Source organism: Fringilla coelebs (assembly GCF_963513975.1).
Source record: "Fringilla coelebs genome assembly, chromosome: 13".
Lineage (NCBI taxonomy): Eukaryota > Metazoa > Chordata > Aves > Passeriformes > Fringillidae > Fringilla > Fringilla coelebs.
In genome coordinates, this window is record NC_140039.1 from 13,337,854 (window position 1) to 13,355,839 (window position 17,986).

The window sequence follows — 17,986 nt, forward strand, 5'->3', positions numbered from 1 at the left end:
CCCTGTAAGGAGCCCCAGCTGCTCGCACTGAGACACGGCCAGTGCTGAGGACTTTATTGCATTGCGAGGGCAGTGGTGACCCAAGCCCCTGTGGCCAGGGGAAGCCCACACACACGCTGGTCTGGCCAGCAGAGCCACAGCCAGGCTACAGCCACCCGTGCCGGGTGTCGGCTCTCGGGTGCTGTGTGTGGGCCTCGGAGGCCGCCGGCGCTGCCCGGGGCAGCAGCCACCGGCTCCCCGCACGCCATCACCGCGGGCCAGCGAGGTACAGCCAGGAGGCCGGGTGGGTACAGGAGTGCTCAGGTACACCCGGCCGTGCCGTGCGGCAGGGAAAGCCTTGCTGTCACCAGTGGAGATAAAGCACCGTATGGGGATGGGGAGGGAAGGCGTTTGGCAACAGCCCGCGGCCGGCTCGGGGAGGGGTCTTGGCGGGGGGGTTCTCCTGTGCCTGCCCGGGGGTTTTGCATGTTCAGCTGCTCCCACTTACCAGGGCTTACATTCAACGGCGGCGCGAGTCGGGAGTCCCACGGCCGGCAGCAGCAAGGCCCCTGCGGTCCCCATGCTGAGGGGAGTGAGCAGCAGCCTGCGGCCCCAGCCACGCACCAGGAAACACCATGTCCTGGGCTGGACTCCCGGGGCGGGGGGAGAGGGGGCTCGAGTCACTTTACCCTGTTTAGAGAATATGAATTTACATGTAAAAGTAGGGGTTGGGCCCCATCTCGGCCACCGGGTCCCCTGGCTGTGGAGACAGGATCACGGAGCTGTACAAAATGGGAGTGGGGAGGGGTCCGGGACCCGGAGCAGCCGGCACGGGGCGTCACTGGGTGCGCGTTCGGGTGGGAGGCAGCAGGTCAGGAGTCCTGGGGATGTAGAAATCTGTTAAAAACTCCAAGACTGTTTTTTCCTTGAAACAAAACCGCAGCTGGATTCTGTTCTTGATCAAAGCGGGTTTGAGGCATCCTCCCCCGGCGGCGGCCCGCAGGCAGCGGTGGGCACGGAGCTGGCAGGGTGCGTGGGATGGTGGTGCCGGCGTGGACATGGAGGTGGCCATGGATGCGGCGGGCGGCTGGCGCATCCCTGGCACGGGCACCGGGGCCCGGAGGGCGGCGCGGGACGCTGTGTGGCCGCTGGCAGCAAATGAAGGGCAGGACAGGGAGGGAGCGCCCAGGCTGCTGGCCATGGGAAGAGGGTCCTGCTGCGGATGGTCGACCTTATATCCTCTGCAGGGAAAGCACAGCAGGTTGGGGATGGACTTGGGCTGGTCTTACTGCACCATCGTGCTACTTGCATGTGCCAGACATATGCCTGTCCCCACCCCTGCCACCCTGTCTCTGCTGCCCCTCTTCCCCATTGCACCCAGCCCTGCTGCCTGCACAGCCAGGGTCCCCCATCCCATCCCATCCCATCCCATCCCATCCCATCCCATCCCATCCCATCCCATCCCATCCCATCCCATCCATGTCACACAGACACCAAGCACAGTCACACCCAGAGACACCACAGAGGGACAGGAGACAGGACAGTGACACTCATGGCTTACCGCAGTGCCAACAAAATCTGTGGAAGCAGAAAGGAGAGAGGTCAGGCAGGGCAGAGGCTCAGCAGCTCCCTCCTACCCTGCCCAGCCTGGCTTGCCTTGTAGGTGGCAGTTAAGCCCATGGGACCCTGGCCAGGCTGCCAGAGGGGCCAAGCCCCCCAGGCTGCTCCCACCCAGGATCCCCCCAGTAGCATGGTGCTGACCTTTGCTCTCTGTCTTGAGCTCCTCGTGCAGCAGGTCGTTCTGCCGGTTGCCGAGAACAAAGGCCAAGAAGGAAAGGATAAGGGCGTTGAGGATGCCGATGATGGCCAGGATATAAGCCCAGCGTACAGAGCAGTCGCCCAGGGAGTACTTCCCTGTCTTCTCCCCGCACATGTCCCGGATGGTCTCTGCATCCCAGCCATCGGGAAAGATCATGCAGCCCAGCACCAGGCAGAGCGCTGCAAGAGGGAGAGGAGGGGGAGCATCAGAGACAATGGAGTGGCAGTGATGGTGCTGAGCCCCCCAGTCAGTACATGAGTGCAGCCCATGTCTGGCAGGGAGCCCACCTTGGCCCCTCAACAGCCCGGCAACATGGCAGGTGACAGCCACCACTGCCTCAGGAGCCCCAGGAACTGCGTTTTTGGCTGTCCCAAACCTGGCCCACGCACAAATGGGGACTTCAGGCTCTTGGTTTCTACCAGCATCAGCCACAGGATCAGTGGCTGCCCACGGGCTTTCCTCATCACTACTAACTCCCTGCATGTGGGCAGGAGCTACCGGTGCACTGTGGGCAGGGATGCTGCCTGTGGAAAGGACTGTCATCCCCAGGAGCCCCCATACCTGACCACCCCACAGCCTCCAAGCACCACTCCCAGAGGGGTCACCATCCCAGCAGGCCTCCCCCCAGCACACTGTGCTGAGCAAGGAGACATCAGGGAACACAAGGATGGAAATGCCAAGACAAAGCCTGTGACTATTAAGGTAAGGAGGTGACTTTTTCTGACTACAGCAAGTACAAAAGCTCCTCACCCCCTAGCAGACGGAAAAGCTAAATATAGTAATGATATTGGCTGTGGTGCCCTGCGGATACTTTTGCCCTGAGTTAAGTAAGAAGCAAGAGCTTGTGCCCACACCAGTAAGAAGTTCTCTCTCCATGCCTTTCAGCAAACACCCTGCAGGCAGGCAGCTGGTGGTCTGGCATGAGCTTTCTGGGTGCTGGAATGTGTTTTGCACTGCCTTTCCATGGGGAAGGGAAATCCCAGGAGGGAGGCAAGTGCCTGCAGGGCATCACACTGCACCCAGGAAAGGACAGGGACGCTGGCACAAAATGTCATGCAGCAGCTGCTGCCTGGTCTCTGATTCCTCCACACACAGAGCAAACCCCCTTGGTAAAAGTGTCTGCGGACAGTGGCAAGCCCTGCATGCTGATTTACTGCAATGCACAGCCCTGGTGCCACCCCAGCACCACATGGCTGCACAGAGCCAAGCCAATGTCTCCAGCACATCATCACCAGGGACTCCCAGCCAAGCACAGCCTGTCTGGGACTGGGCCAACCCAAAACCATCCCTCTGCAAAACCATCCTGCTGCACAATCAGCACCAATGCCATGCACTGCATGGTAAATGGTGAGGAGCAGCCTGGCCTGCTGCTGACCTGGGCACCTTCGAATAGGATGGCATTAATTCAGCTGAGGGCCTGAATTAAAGGGGATCAGGTGCAGCAGACCTGTGCCAGGGATTGTTCCTGTGAAAGCAGAGATGCTAAGAGGATTTTAGGATCCTCTGAGCTCCCAGTGCAGTGCAGCTGTGAAACAAGCTAAGGTGCTCTGTGACAATACCCAGCAAAGGGTGGGTTTGCCCCCACAGCACTGCTCAGGCTAGCACAACCCAGCCTGGAAATGGGCACGGTTGTAAGAAATCTGCTGAAATCATAGAGGAGGAGGAAAGGACCACAGGTACACAGTGAGGCTTGGGGAAAGCACAGAAAGCAGCAGCTCCAGCTGCCTGGGTGTGCCCTGTCCCACTGAGCAGTTACAGGATCTCCGTCCATGCCCTCACAGCCCATTTGACAGAATTAAACAATAAATTTACTACTGGGCAGAGGTGCGTGCTCAAGTCACCACATACACAAATGTCTCTGCCTGAGGGTGACTGGCCTCTTCCCAAAAACCCCTCACTGCTCTACAGCTCCCTGGGAAGTGGCTGTGCTACTGAAGGCAGGTGCTCTCCTGATGAAGAGCAGCTCAGTGCTCTCCTCCTCCCATCTGCCCTACGTGTCCCCAGCAGCAAGCCGAGTGCTCTGCTCTGTCACAAACAATTCCCTTTTTTGCACTCCCCAGGCCGCCCAGTGTCCTGGAAACACCTTCCTGTGCCTGCAGCAAGGAGTGACTTTGAAAAGAAGAGCAAGAACAAGGAGGGATGCCCACACAGTCCACAAGCCTCAATGCTGGCCTCTCCAACAGGTTTGGGGGATGAGGGGTCAGGGCTCTTCCTGCCCATCCCTCTGGCACCATTCTGCCAGCACCTACCTCCAAATGCCTTAAGACCCCTTGTAGACCTGCAGGAAAACCTTGGGTTTTGTTTAAAGTAGCAAATTTTCTATGCCTTTCAACCACAAGAAAAGCACCAGGTGATGGCTCCTATGAAGAGCCACTATTAAAAGAGGAAAAAATAACCCAACTCCTGTCCATTTTGCTTTTAATTCCTGTTCTTCTGAGTGCATGGTGCCAGTCCTCACTGCCAGTGGCACCAAGGATGGCTGGTTGGTCTGTCACATCCCACAGCTGCCATCCTGTCCCTAGGCTCTGGGCACCAACTCCTTTTCCTAGACTTTTTCCAATTGTAAAGACAGTTTTGAGAGCAGGCACTTCAGTGATCACTGGGACAGGGTGCGTGCAGAGGGAGGATGATCCTGCTGAGGGTGGGGCTCTGACCCCATAAAGCTGGCATTTCTTGGCTTTACAGCTGGTTCATGACTTCTCACTCCTCAGTGCTCCCTTGTCAAGGTCCATTAGAAAAAACATGGGCATCTCAAGGGCTTTTGATATCCTCACAAAATAAATTAATCAAAGGGAATGCAATGTTATGACTCAGGCTGTAACACTGAAGCAAGATTTGAGCAGAAAGAGGAGGCTCCTGCTGGCAGGACAACATCTCCTGGTACAAGGTGCATTTAGCTAATTTGGACTGTATGAGTAACCTCCATGTTTGCTGATTACCACTGCCCCTGTCCTGAACAGCTGTGACAGCAGGATTAAAATCTGATTTTTTAAAATTACTTTTTCTGTCTAGTTTAGTCTGCAGGTGTGAATGAAAACTGGCTTTTACTGCTGCCGCCTGCCATGGGTGGAAGGAGCTTAGGACATGCCCAGCAGTTGAGATGTGACCTCCCCCAGAGCATCACACCACCACAGAAGACACAAACAGGAAGATGTGAGGTAATGGGGGAAAACCAGCAATCACTGGATCCAAAAAGGGCTTTTTAAATTGGCATGAGTACAGCACATCCAAAAACCCCGGGGAACAGGGGCTGGGGTGTGCTGTTGGGGTCTAGAGTGACTTCTTCTCACCAGAAAACCTCCTGAGAGTTAAGCACCAAAAGGAAAGGGGACAAACACAGTCCCCCCCCTCCTCCCCCTAAAAACTGAAATCTCTCAAAAATAAATCAACACAAAGGGCAGCACGCTCTGGACGGCGAGCACCGGCCATTTACACAGACACGAGCTCCCTTATGGCGTTTTGCTCCACAGGCTGTTTTTGTGCCAAAAAATCAGCAGGATTCAGAATAGAGTTATGAGTTTGTATGAATCAGAACTGACAGTTACTTTATCTGGAACAACAGTTCAGGGATGTAAGCTCCAGGACACGAGCGGCTCCGAGACGCGCGGCTCAGCCCCTCCCCGCGCGTACCCAGGCACATTAAGAGCCGCCACGGGAGGGCTGCGCTGCCGCGCAAACCCCGCGGCGGCGGCTGCCGAGCACACGGCGCTGCACGGATGCAAGGGATGGGCTGCAGCCCTGCTCCTGTCCCCTCTGAAAGACCTGAGTGGTAGGGGAAGAAGAGGGGAATCTTTATGAAAGCTTTTCTGGGGGTCCAGAAGGCAGTAATTCAGCAAAGGCTGAGGGTTTTAGCAGTGTTGTTATTTTTGCTACAAGGTCAGCAGGTGGAAGTGGTTCATATACGGGCAATATTTCTCCCTTTGACAGAGAAAAGGCCTGAGGATAAACTGCAAAGTCACAGGATAGTTAAGGTTGGAAGGGACCTCTGGAGATCATTTAGTCCAACCCTCTTGCCAAGGGTCACCTAGAGCAGGTGATACAGGAATGTGTCCAGATGGGTTTTGAATGACTCCAGAGACAGAGACCCCACAACCTCCCTGGGCACTCTCACGCTCAGCAGCTGTCCCAGTTACACTCCAAGCTGGTTTGCAGCAATGGTATCTGCCTCATATTTTTTCATTAAGAATTTCAATGACTGACTTTTATATCCATGAAAACAATATTTTGAAACCTCAAAGTCTCTGAAAGGACTTGGGTCTCTAGCAAGTCACAGCCAGGAAGATGAGCCTGTCCTGATGTGGCTCAGCAGACCCACTGCATTGCTGCCAGAACCAGGGAGGGTCTTGGGGCTTTAGCACTCACCCAGGCCAGGTCATGCTTTCCCTTGGGGCTGAGGCCACACCACCACACAGCTCCACCATGCTCAGCCCAGCAGCTGGCAACAATTCCCTCATTACTCCTCTCCATGGATATACCAAAACCATGCCATGCAAGGGATCCCCACTGAGATGGTGGCAAACACAGCTGAGGTGCAGAAGATGAAGCCCTGCTCAGGAACCTGCCTCTGCTCTCAGGCCTTGGAAGGGCCCATCCAAGAGGTGAGTGTAGCTCTGAAGTGAGTCTGCCAAAGGAGAAGAGAGCTCAGATGGATATGTATCACCACATTCTCCATCAGGAAAGGTGGCTGGACATGTCACAATCAATGCCAAAATGCCACCGATAAGGACAAAGCCTAGCCCTAAGGCCAAGAGCATGACCCCAGGTGGAAAGGCACCCCATGTGTCATGTATCCCTAAGGGAAGGAGTATGAAGGTCTCACCACAGTGACTGCTGGACCTGGAGCACAGGGAAACACCTTGAAATGTGTCCAGCCAATTCTTCCCTGGAAGCAGTATAGTGTGCTCAGCTGGCTGCCTCTTCTGAACCTCAATAGACTCTAAGTACAAAACCAAAGACCCTCTGGAAACAGCCCTGGGTACCACGCAGGGTAATCATCCTGATGGGAGGCACATGGATGCAGTGTCACACAGAGGTGGCTGGGCTGTCTTGAGGGGCATTAGTGCTGGGCAGCAGGACAATTTTGTTCAAAGCTCGGAGTAAACTCACAGGGTGAGTGTCTGTGTCCTATGCTACAGCAGAGTATTGGGGAATCAGAGGAAATGCTCAGGCTCCTGGGTGGCCTGGTGGTGGTGTATTCCTGTGCTCTGATTTCCTGCAGACAAATCCCAAGGGGGATCACCCTCACAGCCCATTTCTCTTCAAGCATCATCCCATGGAACTGTCTGAAGGTGCCCCTCTGCTAATTTGGAGTACTGGGGTGGCATCAGGTGCTGTCAGTCATACAGTGGTTGACATGCTCATGTTAAAGGCCCATCTCTGGTTTTATAACAGAAGGATTTAGCAAAATCTCCAGTTTTGCGTTACTGGGATTTTGAACAGGGCAGATGGCCACATTTCAATTTGCGATAAAGCAGAGTCTTTCCTCTTAATTAGATCCCGTTTCTTCCTAGGGGGGCAGTGGCTTTTGAGCTGGAGCTTTCTGTCAAGCTCTAATTAAACCCTGCCTTGATTGTTGTCCACTAATTAGACATCGATGATTTAAAGGGTTTTTTTCTTTTTTTTTTTTGTTTTTTGAAAGAGATCCTGAATTCCTCATCCTCCTCCCCCACATTCCTGTACTTGGTTTTTCTCCTCTGAAAAACCCATCCATGCCCACAATCAGCAGCCCTTTACTCTGCACTGGCCATCCCACAGGGATGGGGTGGGAACACCTCTGCTCCATCTCTCTGCCCATCACCTGGCTTTCACCAGGGAGACCAAGAGACTTTGGGCCTCACAGTTGCTTCTGCCATAGTAGTGCAAGTTCTTCTTCAGCTAAACCCTCACTGAGGCAAGAGGAATTTCCTGTCCTTCTCTGCTCCTACAAACTCTCTGCTCTGACAGAATCCTCCAACCTCCCAGCCAAGTGAATCTCTGAAGTTTGCCAAAATGATGTGCCAGAGCCTGCATCAGGCTATGTCCCTGCAGTAAGATCTGCCCTATGGTACTCTCTTCATAGGTCATGGCAGCTATTTCTCCATGCACATGGTAAGTACATCCACCTGTGGCTGCCTCAGATATTCTAAGGGAAGTTCATCCCTGCCTGACCCCTGCCAGACAAGACTCTCTTGCTGGGACACACCACACCACCACCTCTGCATCCAGGCCCTCTCTGACGGGAACATCAGCCTGTCCTGTAGGACAGCAGCTCTCTCATGCGTCGTGTCTCAGGGTAGGGTGGAGGGCCACTCTCTCTTAATGGTGCCTTGGACTTACCCCAACAGAGAAGCCATGGAGCCATGCTGCTCTGGGAGAGCTCCCAGCCAACCTGGGCTGGCTGGGGCCACGGCCCCACTGAGCTGAGCACTCATGGTTCTCACAAGTGCACTTGTCAGCAACACGTGTAATTACAAGGTGCAAAGTGTGACCAAGGACAAGCCCCAACGCAAGGTGACGGGTAGCCAGAGGTGACAACAGCAAAGTGCTGTCATGGCCACCCAAACCTGAGCCAGGACAGGACAGGAGGCCCTGGGGAGAAGACCCAGAGCTGCCTCCAGTGCTGTGCCCTCTGCCACACAGCTCCCTGTGCGGCAGCAGCAGCTGGGCACTCCACGCCACTTGATTAAGCTGCCGACAATCGGTAGGATTTGGGCTCTGAGCTTGCTTTAAACTGATAAATCTTCAGGACAGGGAAAATTAAAGATGAGGGAATTTCCTGATAAGCCAAGGCAGCTCCAGGTCTGGCTGTGGTCCCGATCTGGGTGAGGGGAGGTCAGGCTTTCCAGCCCTCCAGCTGTAAGGGAAAGAGCTGGGCTAGCTGAAAAGTCCTCACACAGAGGGGCTGTATCCTTCCACATCAAGGACTGGGGCCCTTCTCACAGAGGGGATGAATGGGGTCCTTCTGTTAGGAATAAGGGGCACTGTAAGTCCTTCCAGTGAAAGCTCTAGGTCTATTCACACTTAGTATGCAGTGGAGAGTGTGTTTGTCCACACCTGGTAAAACTGTGCAGAGAAGGAAGTGAAGGGTCTTGCTACCAAGGGAAGTTTAACATCATTCTTAAGGATCTTTCTCCCAAAAGGACAGACCCTGTGTGAGGACACCTGGGAAGTCTGTGCATAAGGGGATACTTCGGATCCCTATCAATACAGGCATCAGGTCCCTTTCTGCGGAAAGGTCTGGGTTATTGTACAGTGTCACTTTGAGGAGTGAGTCTGTGAGGGTCTTGGGATATATCTACAGTGGAGTTTCATTTGTAGAGGGACCTAAGGAGGATCTATAGACAGGGTCACTTTTGGTGGGGGTTAATTACTGGGCTTGAGGGGTCATGTCAGGGGAGACATCAAGAGAAATGTATGGTGTACCTCTGTGGGAAGCACTGGAGAGGGCTGGGAGAGGCCTATCCTCACAGCCCTTCCATAATGCAGGAGAGAGAGGGCCTGGGTACAATATGTCTGTAAGGGAGAGCTGAAGGGTGCTTTTACAGGGATGGGGGATCCATGCATGGGCTTCTTCTAGTGATGGGGTCCCTTTGGGGGCTGAGTGTTCCCCTAAAGTGACTATCTCTTGAGGACAATCCCACATCTCTGGGGTTGACAGGGAGGCTGGTCCCTGATGTGGATCAGCCCCCCAGGGATTCAGGGGGCTGATCCAGCGTGTCCTAGGCCATGTTGTAGGGTGTCCCAATGCTGATCCTCGACTGGAGTGTACTGAAGTGCCCCAAGGTGGGTCCCTAGCCCAGGATATCCTGAGTGTCCAGACTGTCCAAACTGCCCAGGTGTCCCAGGGTCAGTGCCTGTTCTGGAGTCACCTGAGGTGGGTCCCTGATCCAGCTCTCTGGCTGTGTCCCAGGGAGCCTTATGTTTCCCTGGGGTCAGACCTTGCCTGGGGAATCCCAGGCTCCAGTGCCCCAAGCAGGTGTGACCATTCCCAGTGCCAGTCCCTGATCTGGATGTCCCAGGAAGCTCCGGAGTGTCCTGAGGACATTTCTTGGCTGAGAAGACCCATGGCCCTACAGTGCTTGTACCTGTCCAGCTTCCTTGAGCGATCCCAATGTTCCCTGTGGCCAACCTCTGCCTGGGGAGACCCAGGTGCCAGTGCCGAGAGCCAGCACCTGTCTGTGGTGCTCTGTCAGTGCCAGTGCCTGGCCTGCTTGTCCCAGGGACAAGTCCTAGGGCCAGCTCCTGGCTGGGATGCCCTATGGATACACAGTACCTGTACCCAGCCCAGCTTTCTGGAGCAGCTCTTGTGTTCCCTGTGGCCACGGGATACCAGCGAGCCCTCGGTGCCAGTGTCCCAGACGGGTGCCCATTCCTGCTAGTCAGCACTAGCACTTGGCCTGGGTGTGCCAAGAAACTGTGGGGCTGGATCCTGGATCCACGGCCCTGCAGTGTTTGGACTCAGCCCAGCTTCCTTGAGCAACCTTGCTGTTCCCTGTAGCCAGGGACCCCACTACCACTGCCGGGGATTCCCCGGGTACTGCACGCTCAGCGCTACCCACATTCTCCCCATCCCTCCCCGCCGCCAGGCACGGGGCAGGCCGGTGTTCCCGGTGCCGGTGGTTCCCGGTGCCGGTGTGTACCTGCCAGCAGCTGCATCCAGGCGCAGATCTTGTAGACGGTGGCGGTGTTGCAGAAGAAGAACAGGGCGAAGCAGGTGATGCAGCCCAGCGTCAGCACCATGGAGAGCAGCACGAAGAACGCGGCCGCCTGGAAGGCGCCCGAGGGGATGGTGCTGAAGTCGGTGAAGGAGCCGCGGCACGACAGCTCCCGGCCCGCCAGCCCGCTGCCCACGCAGTAGTGGAACAGCCCGAAGTACCCGGGCTTGGGCGTGTTAACGCTGTCGCCCACCCAGTAGGGCTGGATGAAGACCACCACGTTGATGATGGCGAAGCAGATGGTGAAGATGGCCCAGAGCACGCCGATGGCGCGCGAGTTCCGCACGTAGTTGTCATGGTACAGCTTGGAGGCTTCCTGCGAGGGCAGCATCCTGCCGGCCGCCGCTGCCGGAGGCGGGAGGGGCCGGGGCGGCGGGGAGCCCGCCCGGGGTCGGCGGGGCGGGGGGGCCGCGGCCTAAGAGCGCCCGCGGGCTGCCGGGCCCTGCGACACCCGCGCCGCCATCTTGGCTGCCGCCTCTGCGCCCCGCGCGCTCCCGCCGCGCGCGCGCGGCCGTGCGCCCCCCCGCCACTGCGGAGCCGAGCCCAGCCGAGCCCGGGCTCGAGCCCGGCCGGGCCCAGTCCAGCCCAGCCCAGCCAGAGCCCAGCCGAGCCCGAGCCGAACCGAGACCCTCCGAGCCCGTCCCCCACGGATCGGACCGCTCCGCCGCCTTCTGCTGCGCTCGCCTCGGGCTCGACCGAGCGACGGGCTCGTCTCGGTTCGGCTCGCATCCACTCGGCTTGGCTTGGCTCGGGTCGGGTCGCCGGGCCCATTCCTCTCCCCCAGTCCGGCAGGACCGTTCCCCGCACCGACCCCGCCTGGGGTAGCGCCGGGGCATGGCTCCGATAAATGCTGGAAGGTCCCTGCGTGGCTGCCTTTGGCTGGAGTGCGCCCGCAGGGAGAGCGTCCATCCTCCCGCATCCTTCACGAGTCCGGGGGAGGCCCGCGGGGTGCCGGCGTAGCCCCCCGTACGGGCGGCAGACCTTCCCCACCCTCCTGGCGGGGACAAGGCAAGTAAGTTGCCACCACTGTGGCTGCACCCGCTCTGGGGCAGCAGGAGTCGACCCAAAACCTCTGACAGAGCGAGGCCAGGTACACGGCTGCGCCAAGTCAGATGTGGTGACAGGGCTGGGGTGCATAGCGTGCGCCAGGCTAGGTGTGGTGGATGACTGGGCTGGGGTAAACGGCAATGCCAGTAGTGTCACACAGGCTGTCAGCACTTGTATGCCGGCATGTGCCCTTGCGAAGTCCTGCCACCTCCCCGTCAGCCTCACAGCGGTCCCAAACCCAGCAGAGACCAAACCATGTCGGGCCAGTTTCATTCTCAGGCAACGAGATGCACCGCGTTAGCTGCAGTTGAACTCGGCTGTCATTAAATGTTTGTAAAGATTCACAGCTGATTTGCAAATTAGACAAATGCAGACAAAAAACACGTTGTGTTCCCCTGCAAGAGCCAAGGAGCCGTGCCTCCGGCTGGGCACGGACAGCGCCCGTCACCCTCGGCACGCACAGCCCGAGCTGGCTCCGTGACACTGCCCGGGCACACGAGCCAGTGCCGGCCTCAGCCGTGTCCGGGCAGCGATTCCGCTCACCCCGCAGCTCCTCTGCCACGGGCTCAGTGCGTGCGACCACACTGCGGGAGGGCCTTCTTTAGTTGAAACCCGTTTCGGGATTCTTTCTTTAGGGCAACGCCCTGGGCACGCCCGCCAACGCCACGGTCGGACCCACTCGGCGAGGCCTGACAGCATTTGCCGCGTCTCGCTGCGGGTGTAAACGCGGGGCCGGAGCAGAGCCCGATACCCCCGGAGCGGGACGCGGTACCCCGGGGCGGAGCGCGGCGCGCCCCGATGACGCCGGGAGCGGGCGGAAGGGGCGCGTCGCGGGCGGGCGGAAGCGGCGGGCGGGACGATGGGCCCGAGGCGGCGGTGAGCGGCGCGGGTATGGCGGCGGCGGCGGCCCGCGGCTGCCCCCCGGCGGGCTCCGGGGACCGCTCCCTGGCCGAGCTGCTGCTGGAGTTCTCCCGGGCACAGTACCGCGCCAAGGACGGCGGCGGTGTCGCCGCTGCCAAGGTGAGGGCACCGGGACTCGGGGGGCGCGGGGAGCGGGAACCGGCGCGGTGGGCATTGAGCGGTGGCTGTGCGCAGGTGGAGCGGATCGAACGGCGGTGCCTGGAGCTCTTCGGCCGCGATTATCGCTACAGCGTGATCCCCAACGTGCACGGCGAGGTCTGCGCCCACTATCCGCGGCACATCGTCCTCCTGGAGCGCGACGCCGGCGCCAGCCGTGACTCGTAAGGCCCCCGGTTCCCGTGTCCCGTCCCGTGCAGCTGACGCCCGGCGGAGTTGTTGTCCCGGAGCTTCCGCGCCTGGCGCTCCGAGGCTCCCGCCGGCCGGGGGAAGCCCTGCGGGCTGCGCTGCGCTAATTATAGCCGGTGGTGTCAGCCGCTCCCGGGACTCCCCTCGCTGCCTGCCGGGGCTGCCGCCTTGGGGAAAGCTGCCAAGCTGAACCTGTTACTCGAGGGCTGTGAAGGAAACGGGGGTGCTCCAGGGCAGCACCAGCTCCGCTGCATGTGGCCCTGGTGCAAACCTGATCACAGCCTTGCCTCCTGGTGATTGTTGTGCTGCAGCTCACCCGAAGGCTCAAGGTTGTGAGAAAGCCTGTGTGATTCCCTCCCTGCCTTGATGAAGTACCTGTGGTCTTGCAGCAAGGCCTCTGATGTGGGAAATTTTAGTCTGCGAATCATCTCGGGTTGGGGTCTGATAGAGGCTAGGCAGAGAAGACAGCCTAGACAGATATTTCTGTCATTCCAGACCAGGTTCCAGGTTATTTCGTCTCCCCTCCATGAGGAACAGGTCAGTGGGCGCTGAGGTTTAGTGAGCTAATAGGAAACACTTATTCAGTTTGGTGCACATCTGAGCCAACACATCTCTGGACTTTGACCCACAAGCTCAGGATCACGTTGGTCTTGCTTCTGGCTGAGTCTGAGCTGCTCCTTCCAGCTCCAACCACAGCCTCTCATTTTTACCTTTTCCTTCAACAAAACATAATGTAGTTTTGCAGTTTTGACTGTGTGTCCATGACAAGAGTGATGTGTTCAAAAGGAGGGTCAACAAGTCTTTCTCACATGTCCAGCTGCTTTGCCTGAGGAAGGAAAACCATCAGCTGCCGTGCTGACACATAGGCTGGGTGCTGTAGGAGGGGGCATTTGGAAACCAGCCATGACTGACTGCCAGGTGGGAGAGCTTCTGCCTAACAGTTGGATGAGATTAGAAAAGATTAAACCCCTTGCTGCAAAAAACAGGAAACTGAAGTTTGAAGCTGTTAAGTGTAACTAGGGGAAGCTTTAGGGAAGAGAAACTGAGTGCTTCTGCTTTTCCTGCTCTTGCAAGAGGAAAGGATGCTTAATTTTTCTGACAAGTGTTCAAAATAAGTGTACTTACACTTGGTGCCCCATTTTCTTCTGTGACCTTTGCAAGCCAGCAGTGAGAATTAACTGTATTTATACTGATTCTTGACAGGTTTTGATTTACTGTCCAAAAAAGAGTCACAAAACCAGACTACACTTCAACATCACTCTCCTGATTTCAGTATGATGATTTTTGTAAAAGCTGCCGAGTCATTTTCCAACAAATGCAGGTTTTAGTTTAATCATTTTACTCCTATGGAATAATTATGAAATAGAGACCATTGCACTTCCTGTGTTATGGAAGGGAAAAAAACCGCTTCCAGCGAGCAGAACACTCCATCCTGGACCATGTCTCTGGCTGCCTCTTGTGAAACCACAGAATGGTTTGACTTGGAAGGGATCTTAAAGATCATCCAGTTCCAGCGCCTACTGACATGGGCAGGGATAACTTCCACTAGATCAGGTTGCTGAGGGCCCCATCCAACCTGGCCTTGAATGCTTCTGTTTTTATCTTTGTAATGTTTTTAATCAGCTGGTAAGGTCTACTTGAAGCTTCTCAACTCTGAGAATACTGAGGTGCTTTGGAAGCAGTTTTCACATGTACAAACTCTTCGTTGTACCATCATTTCTGTCAGTACAGCTGCTTCTGGAGTCATGTGAAGAAACAGCAAAAAATTGATATTTTTTTAACCCAAATCAGTTCATTCTGTAGCTGGGGGAAGAAAGGACTTTGCTTGATCCAAGTTTGCTAACAGTACTCTGAAATCTAGGCAGGTGCAGGAGGAATTCTGTGTGTTTTGAACCTTTTGCTTTAGATTTCACTCCTATTTATGCTGCATTTAGTCACTAATCCTGTAAAAACATTACACCTGTTCTTCAGAGCAGCTTCCCCCTTGCTACAGGAGTCTTGATACAACTGTTTGTTTACCATATTCATCTCCTGCATTACTGAGGGTCGTTATTGAGGTGAGATCTGAGGGGCTTATTTGTAGCACAGCCATGACTGATGGCAGATGGGTCTCTCCAGTGCGTGTGCAGACCTCCCAAGGAACAGGGCTGGTGTGCCTGGAGAGGGGCTTATCCTTCCATGTCCCCAGCAGGGTGCAGGGCTTCCTGCTCACTCCGTGTCCTGGGCTCCTGCCAAGCTGCTCAGACTCATTCACAAGTGCTGCAGAAAGCTCTCCAGGGAAGTGCAGTGCGTGAAACCTGTTGTCTTGTCTCGGCTCCCATAGAGGTGCTTCTCTTACAATTTCTGGTCTTTGGGTATTTCAGTTTTGCTAACTCCCATCTTCTAGACTTGGAAGCAGTGCCATGGAGCTATTTTGATGTATTTAAGTTTTTTTTGTTCCCTCCGTATTTCCTTTTGCAAAGGAAACATAAAGGGAACTGGAGCAGAGTGCAGGATATATCTCTTAATTGCATGCATTCATTTAAAAACAGCCCCACCACCAAATCTGTGCCTCAGAATCTTTTGAGTTTCAAAATAGTTTGGTGTTGGGAATTATATGTGAAGTAATTTCTTCTCACACTTGCTCACATTTTCCTGCCTTTCCAATTAGCACCCTCATGTTCACATTGTTTAAAGAAGATTAGCTTAGGTTTTTGTTCTTTAAATTTTGGTATATGTCAAAGGTCTTTGGAGCTGAACAGCAAAATAATTGTATATGCAGGAAAACATGAAAAAACTTAAACCACCACTATGAATTCTGAGAATCAAATCCTTCTATTAAAAAAAAAAGTATTTGGAAGTCTTGTTTTGTTTCCCTGCTTCTACTGGCACCACCTTGTATAATACTTTCCATAAACAGATTGTTTTCCATTTTAATAATAGGTTTGGTTTTTTTTTAATCCTTCCCAGAATGGCAGCTGCTGGTACATTGCTCCACACTCTTAGTGATTCTGAAGTTTAGCAACTTTCATTAACTCCATTGTAAAGGTATTAATTTGTTCTTAGGCCAGTGTTGTCCTTTGTATTTGAGTTCTCCACTTCCTCCATTGTACTGTCCTTCACCCTGATGCACATATTGCTGTGCATCTGCTTATCTTCATCTGCTCTTTCCATCTGACCCTGGTGGTTTCTCTTGCAGCATAGACTCTCCTACTCATCTTCCTGTGCCTCTTCAGGCAGGGGTGGGTCACTAGAATCAGATGCTTTATCTCAGCTGAGAGCCTGTGCTCTGCACAATAATGCTGGTACTTCTACATCTCTCTAGGGAATTTCCCATGATCTTATTTTTCCCCTATTTCAGATTTACCATGTTGATAATGTATTAACATCCAGAGATCAGGCAGTTCATCTGCCTCTTCTACTGTGCTCCATTACAGGAAAGGCTAACTGGAAATTCTTGTCAGCCATCTCCAGGTGCATAGCCATGCAGTTTTGTATGTCCAGACTTAACCTGGTTTCTAATATATCACTCTGGATGCTTCTCCAATTCCAGCTCTACTCCTCTTTACATTGACAGTTCCTCCTTGGGGTCTTTGTAGTTCAGAAGTGAGTTTGAATTCCTATCAAATGTGGGCTAATGCTTAAACCAACTGGAGCAATTTTAACATGTTTCCAAATTGTCTCCTGCTATGAAACACAATTTTATTTTAACTTCAACAAGAAAACCAAACAAAATGTAGTTCTGCAGGTGCAGCTGACATCTAAGTACCCTGCTCAACCCACTAGCTGATTTAGTTGTTTAATTACCTGGCAACACAAATGCTTGAGGATCATGGAGTGTTCAAGATTTGATTTTCTATTATATTTCTTTTTTTCTTGCAAAACTATCCCTCTGATAGTGAATTCACTGTGATGGTACTGCTGAGCTGGTTTTGAATGGAAAGGTGATAGCAGAGAAAACAGAACAAATATTTTTGTAGTCACTGACAGTCCTTCCCTAGTAATCCATGTGTTAGTCTGTGGCAGACCCTACTGGTGGTGCTCATGTTTGCCAGTTCCTGATGGTGCCATCATGTACTGTGCATTGGTCTTTCAAAATAAAGAAAAGGAGCCAGAAAAGTGTCCAAATGTGTTGTACAGCAGCAGAAGCAATTCTCAAAGTGTTTTCATGCTTACTAATTTTGGAGCTGACTTCTAGGGAAAGGGATGGGATTGCAGCCCAGGGTTTCTGTGGTGGCTTTGCTGAAAGATGTGCGAGAAGATGCTCTGTGTACTGACCTGAATCTCTGCCCACTAGGTATGAGAGCACTGTGCAGGTTGGCAAACTGCAGGACCTCATCAACCGGAGTAAGATGGCCAGGTGTAGAGGACGCTTTGTTTGCCCGGTCATTCTGTACAAGGGAAAGGTAAAGTTTCCTGAGTTACCTGTCTTTACTGAGCAAATGGCCTTTCTCTCTGCCGTTTGAACTGTGCAGCCACGCCTTCAGTCACTTGTCACTTTTCCAAACAGTGTAAAAATCTGTGCTTAGGTACAAGCAGGCAGCCTGTCGTAGCAGGTAGCTTTTGCTACCTAGGCTGCATAAGTTGTCTGTGGGCACTTCAGGCTCTTCTCCCCCACCAAATCACGAGCCTTGCACCAAAGAGCTAACTTTTTTTTTCTCCTATGTATGTCCCTTTTGAAGTCCTTACGATATTTGGCATTTCAGAGGAGAAAGATAATTATTGTCCCTGTTTGTCCCTTACTCTTCTCAGCAGCTCCCTTTGAGTAACTTTCCTATCTCCAGAGAAGTTTCCTTTGTCTATTCCCTTGGGAAGCAAGATTGCATAAATGGTCTTATGAATGTGTGGGCTTGTCTGCAAGGGGATCTGTAAGAAAGTGAAATTAGATTCATTTTTATGTGAATTACTTAAACTGTGTTGAAGCCCTGTAGGAATAGTCTCATTTAGAATTTAAGTCGCTTAATTCAGTTTTCTTAGTTGAATTTAGAAACACTGCATGAATAGCAACATCATACCTGTGACAATTTTAATCTAGCTTGACTGAAGCCATTGTGGGCTGCATCTGCTGACCTTTTTTGCAGGAGTGAACTGCCCTGAGTCATCTTGGGACCATCCATAATCTCATCCAGAGGAATGTGGAAATAAGGCTCAAGTAGGGTATTAACAGAGCATGTGTTGCTAACTTGGCAAGACCTGACTGTAT

The 17,986-nt window shown here is 54.0% G+C and overlaps 2 protein-coding genes across 4 annotated transcripts in view; one reads left to right on the top strand and one right to left on the bottom strand.

Moving 5' to 3' along the window:
- Positions 1-784: 784 nt before the first annotated feature.
- Positions 785-10,822, bottom strand: LHFPL4 (LHFPL tetraspan subfamily member 4; the record flags this gene model as incomplete). Its single annotated transcript, XM_084214693.1, has 4 exons — positions 785-1,220; positions 1,541-1,557; positions 1,741-1,977; positions 10,417-10,822. 4 exons carry the CDS (start codon positions 10,820-10,822, stop codon positions 1,212-1,214), a joined length of 669 nt encoding a protein of 222 aa, XP_084070819.1. The 3' UTR covers positions 785-1,211.
- Positions 10,823-12,383: 1,561 nt separating this feature from the next.
- Positions 12,384-17,986, top strand: part of MTMR14 (myotubularin related protein 14) — a 31,271-nt gene continuing 25,668 nt past the window's right edge. For all 3 annotated transcript variants that reach the window (XM_084214668.1, XM_084214669.1, XM_084214670.1), the window contains exons 1-3: positions 12,384-12,558; positions 12,634-12,779; positions 17,081-17,189. In XM_084214668.1, coding sequence (XP_084070794.1) covers positions 12,430-12,558; positions 12,634-12,779; positions 17,081-17,189 — 384 coding nt within the window. In that variant the 5' untranslated portion in view covers positions 12,384-12,429. The remainder of the gene's footprint in view (positions 12,559-12,633; positions 12,780-17,080; positions 17,190-17,986) is intronic.